This window comes from Phacochoerus africanus, chromosome 2 (assembly GCF_016906955.1).
Source record: "Phacochoerus africanus isolate WHEZ1 chromosome 2, ROS_Pafr_v1, whole genome shotgun sequence".
Taxonomy (NCBI): Eukaryota; Metazoa; Chordata; class Mammalia; order Artiodactyla; family Suidae; genus Phacochoerus; species Phacochoerus africanus.
The window spans coordinates 132,761,636-132,766,567 of NC_062545.1; the positions used below are offsets into that span (position 1 = coordinate 132,761,636).

At 56.1% G+C, this 4,932-nt stretch overlaps 1 protein-coding gene across 1 annotated transcript; it reads right to left on the reverse strand.

The window, feature by feature from the left end:
* Positions 1-386: 386 nt before the first annotated feature.
* CHST14 (carbohydrate sulfotransferase 14) lies at positions 387-2,539 on the reverse strand. Its single transcript, XM_047766709.1, has one exon. The coding sequence runs from the start codon at positions 2,298-2,300 to the stop codon at positions 1,170-1,172; it is 1,131 nt and encodes a 376-aa protein (XP_047622665.1). The 5' UTR covers positions 2,301-2,539; the 3' UTR covers positions 387-1,169.
* Positions 2,540-4,932: the final 2,393 nt, after the last annotated feature.

Consider the following 4,932-nt stretch of genomic DNA (forward strand, 5'->3'; position numbering starts at 1 on the left):
CCTTCCTTATAATTCTCAGTGTCAGGAAACAACCTCCCCTTGCTCACACAACGATCCCCCTTTTCATCTCCTTTCTAAGAGGAGGAATATCTCTTACCTACCTCTCCTCCCTTCTTCAGGGAATGATCATGTAGATGTGCTCTAGATCTTGGTACATTCCTAACAGGCTTGCCCTTCGGTGGCATCTCAGAAGCTTAGACTGCAATCCAGTCTGGCTTATGGGAAGCCCCCAAAGGCTCCATGCTATGACAGTGGTCCACTGCACTGGCTCTAGCAAGTTCCAATTTTGTCTTACTTTCTCCACCTGCGAGCTCCCTCTCCTGACCAGGGAAGAGAGACCTCAGGAAGACACACAGGAGCTCAGAGGGATAATCAGAGATGCTGACTTTATATACAAAATGGCTTTATTAAAAATTCAGCTATTGGGAAAACAAAGCCTTCTCAAAGGTTCTATCAAAAATACAAATTTTAAATAAATGCACTAAAAAAGTGGCAGCAAGATACACTAGCCACAGTCACTACCCTGGGGGATAGGAGAAAGTGCCCAGAGTCCCAGGAAGAGCCTGGGCACAGGGATCTTTGGATGCTGCAGGGCCAGATCCTGGTGCTACCAGGCAAGGGCCCTTTCAGTTTTCCTTTCCTTGGAAAAATGAAAAGAATCTGGCAAGTGTAGGAAATTCTAAGTCTGAAGTAGAAAGATACAAAAGTCATTCATAAGGCACGACTTCGGACTCCAGCCCTGAGGCTCATGGAAGTGATGAATGGGCCACAGGGATCCCAGCTCTGGTAGACCTCCTGAGTTTGGCCACAGGTTTAAAATAAGGTGGACTAAGTGGACTGCACAATCCAGGCAAGCAGGGCCCTGCAGCCAATCTTTAGGACAGATGTGTTGCTTCACTGGCAAACTGGAATCTGGCTCTGCCAGGGCAAGAAGGATCACACTGGCCCCCCAAGAAACCCCCCCTTTGGAGAGCACCAGGTCACCTGTCCAACCCTGTCCTCTGAGCCACTGTGGGCACCCACCCTGGACAAGGAACATCCAAAGGCAGTCCTTTCCATCTGGAGAAGCCCCAGGCCCCAGAGCCAGGGTTTCTTTGTATGGCAGATGATAACACAGAAATTGGCATTGTCAAAACCAGTCCCCAGCAGCTCCTGGCCCACACCCATGGTTACTGATGACAGGCCTCCCTGGTGACATTAGGCAGTGGGTAGGCAAACAGGGAGAAGTCCAGGATATACTTAGGCAACACATCCTGCAGCACGGCCCTGGGGGCACTGCACAGGTGGTAGTGCAGGCTTTCAGGGCTAGCCGGCCGGTACCAGGCCTGGCGAGCTGGAAATCGGACATGGGGCGGTGCCCGCACCCACTCCAGCACCTGGTTGGCGTCTGCCTCCAGCCTCTCATAGGAACCCACAAAGTCGTAGCGCACGGCACAAGGCTGACACAGGTGATACACGGGCATCCAGTGCTCGTTCATGCGCTCGGGGTCCTCGTCCACCAGGTATCTCAGGAACTCAGGGAAGGTGACATCGTCCCCTGCGGGGCTGGGTCCCGCTCCAGCCCGGTACCGCCTCACGATCTCGGCCCCATAGCGCTGCTGGTACTCTCGAATCTCGCCAAACTTGTTGCGGTAAGCAGAGAGAAGGCGTTCCAAGGGGTCTCGCACAAACAGGAACTTAAAGTAGTGCTGCAGGCGGTAGCGAATCTCGTCAGGCCGCAGGTCGGCCAGGAACACCAAGTCGCTGCGGTGGTCCATCTTGAGGCGGACGTCCACGTTGTCCAGGACACCCGCCAACACCTTCAGCACCCGCTTCCAGTTCGAGCAAGCCACCTTGGGCACGTAGCAGTAGAGGAAGCGGTAACGGTCACTCACGAGGATGTGGCGCAGCAGGGTGCGCCGCTGTCCCACCGGCAAGTCCCAGGGGTCCCGGGGCATGCCTGGTTGTCCGCACACTGCCCTCAAGGTCCGGTTCCGGACGTCTTGCCTCACCTGCAAGTCTGAGTCCCCGGCATCGAGGAGCAGCCCCCCAGACCTGGGGACCGTCTCGCGCCACACCGCGCCCTCGCGGTTGGGAGGGTGCAGAGGAAGGGGCTTCATCTCGGCCAGGATGCCCCGTTCGATCATGAGCAGCAGCCCGCTGGAGGCCACGATCACGGCGAACATCAGCATGGACGGCAGCAGCAGGGGCGGCGCCCCCAGCCCGGCCCGGGCCCTGCCCGAGGGGACCCGCCTCAGCGCCCTGCCCAGGGGCTCGGCGCCATTTGGGGCCGCCAGCGGGGTCAGCGGGCGGGGGAACATCGTGCTCCCGGGACGGGGGCCTGCGCGGGCCCGGCCGACCCGAGGGCTGTCCGGGAGGCGGGCTCGGTCTAGGGGCGGGCCCGAGGGCTGGGGACCGTGCAGCCAGGAGAGGGGAGGGAATGGGAGCGCTGGCGGGAGGCCCCGGCGCGAGAGGGTGGCCGACTCCCGGGCTGCGGCGCCGGAGCGGGCGGCGGGCGGCGGGCGCGGCGAGGGACCTGGGCCGGATGTCCCGCCCGGCGCTCTCCGCCCCCGGCCCCGCCGTGACACAGGCGCGGGGGGCGGGCCCAGGCCGGGGGCGGGGAGAGGGGCGGGAGCCCCTGCTGCGAGCAGACTGGGAGGGCGCGTGCAGACCCCCACCCTGGAGAGGGCGCCTGAGCCAGCTCCGCCCTGGTCCACCGGGTTTGGGGACAAAAGCTGCGGAGGCCCCGAAGGCAAAAAAAGACCCAGGCCGAGGCTCCCTCTTCCGCACAGCGCCTGCCCTCAAGAGCTGGACGGAGGGGACCTCCCCGCAACTCCCTGCCGCACACTCCGGCCGGGCCGAGCCCTTACTTTTACAGCGGGGCTGGAGCAGGGGGTCTTCGCAGTCCCGAATTTCTGGAGGTCTTTTCTTGCTGGAAGCAGAGCCCCCAGTGTGGACCATCTACCCGCCCTGTTCTGGCCACTCCAATAAAGAGGAACTAGACTGTCAGGCACTGACAATGGCTCATCTCCATGGTGACCCTTAGATTTTTTTTTTTTTTTTTTTTACAGTACCTGGCAGTTTCAGTATTTATCCACCGGGTAATGCTGAATGCTAATAAAGAAAGGGACTCTTCTCTGTCTTCCTTCCCCCAAGTCTGAAGAGGTGGGACACACTCTAGTAAGGGGCCAAGGTCAAATTGGTGCCTGATGACCACTGATGTGATAGGCACACATTTTGAAGGGTGAGGAGCTGGGGGCACAGAGCAGCAGCCTCCTTGCCTGGGGTCAAGTATGTGCTCCGTGGAACCAGGCTGGCCAGGTGGACTTAGAGGCAGCTATGGGGAATGCCTTGGACATCAGTAGCCAGCCTTTACTGATCTCAACTGGGTACCTCGCTAAGCATCCAGACTTTATCCTGTTATGTGTGGGGAGCCAGTGAGGCTCTGAAACAGGGCCCACATTTATTGAGGCTGGTGTCCATTCAGTGTTTTGCACTCATTATCTCCTTTAGTTGTCACAGCTGCCCTGGGTATTCCCCTCCGTGCAGCTAAAGAAACAGAGGTTCTGGGAAGCTGAGACTCTATATAGGTTGGTTTGATTCTAAAACCTAAATTCCTAAACATGGTTCTTCAGATTAATGGAGCACAAACATGGAGAGAGAAAGCAGCTGACCCCAGAACACACTGTACTGAGGAGTGATGGAACAGGAACAGGGGAAGATGCCAAAGGACTTATGTTTAGTGAAAGAAGGGAGGTCCCACTGATGGGAGGAATTCAGAGGATGAGAGGTCCTGAGGGCTGAGACAAAGCTGGAGGACATTACCCAATCCTGGTAATGTCTGTACAGTCGATGAGCAAGGAGAAAGAATGGGAAGCCTGGTGGCCTCCCAGCTTCTGGGTAGGTCCCCTCCTCCCACTGTCTGAGTGGTGGGGTGCTTCTTAGGATGCACCATGCACCAATTTAGAAGTTTGCATCAGGGTTCAGCCTTCCCCAGTCTGGCTCTCCGATAGCACTAAAGATAGATTTCTGATGGTGAGCTTGTTTCTACTGAAATCTTTTTTTTTTTTTTTTTAAATGGTTAAGTACAAAAGAGAAAAAAATTTTTGAGAAGTTGTTAACTGGACCATGTGTTCATTTCTCTGAGTTTTCTGTGTTAGCAGTCACAGTGAGGCAGTCTGAATACAGGAATAGCCACTTACTCTGGGGGAGTCCCTAGACAAAGTTCTTGTCCCCACACCAGTTCGCTATCTGTAAAGTGACAGGATACTTCCCATCTCATGAACCTCTTGTGGACAGCACACCCAATGGCAGTGCTACAATATGTCCATGGTGGTGTTGGTGCCACTAGTAACCTCTTCAGAAATGCACCTGCCCAGATGTTCTTACAAAATGCAGAAAAGGGCTGGGCTGCCTATCCGCCTCCTAGCAACTTCGACAGCCTTAGAGCTGCCCCACCTTGAACATGCTCAACACTGGGGGTAGGGCTCAGTTAACTGAATCAAGGGTCCAAGCAATGACAGCCCTTAGCCCCACAGTTTGGCTTTCATTTCCTCAGAAAGGGGAGCCAGTTGAAAGATACCAAGGCCCTTGAACAGTTTCTGCTGGCCAGTTTTCTCTAAGGGCATGACCCAAGGTGATGAGGTGCCATCTTCACCATGCAACTACTTGTGGACCAGTTCCCAAGTCACTGGCTAGGCGGGAGCTGGCAACCCAAGGATTTCACACAGCCCGGGCAAGTGGCTCTGGCCACCCAGATGTGAAGTCAACTGCAAGTTCCTGTTCCCTATTTCCTCTCCTCCCTCTGCTTTCCCCCTACTCTCCCCCAAGCTCTTTGATTATGGATCCCAGTGAGCCCCTGCAGTGCAAGTAACTAATAGGGACTTCCTCCCCCGTAAAACAGTAGTGAGCCCCTCTGCACCCACACACAAAGATGACAGGACACACAGGAAA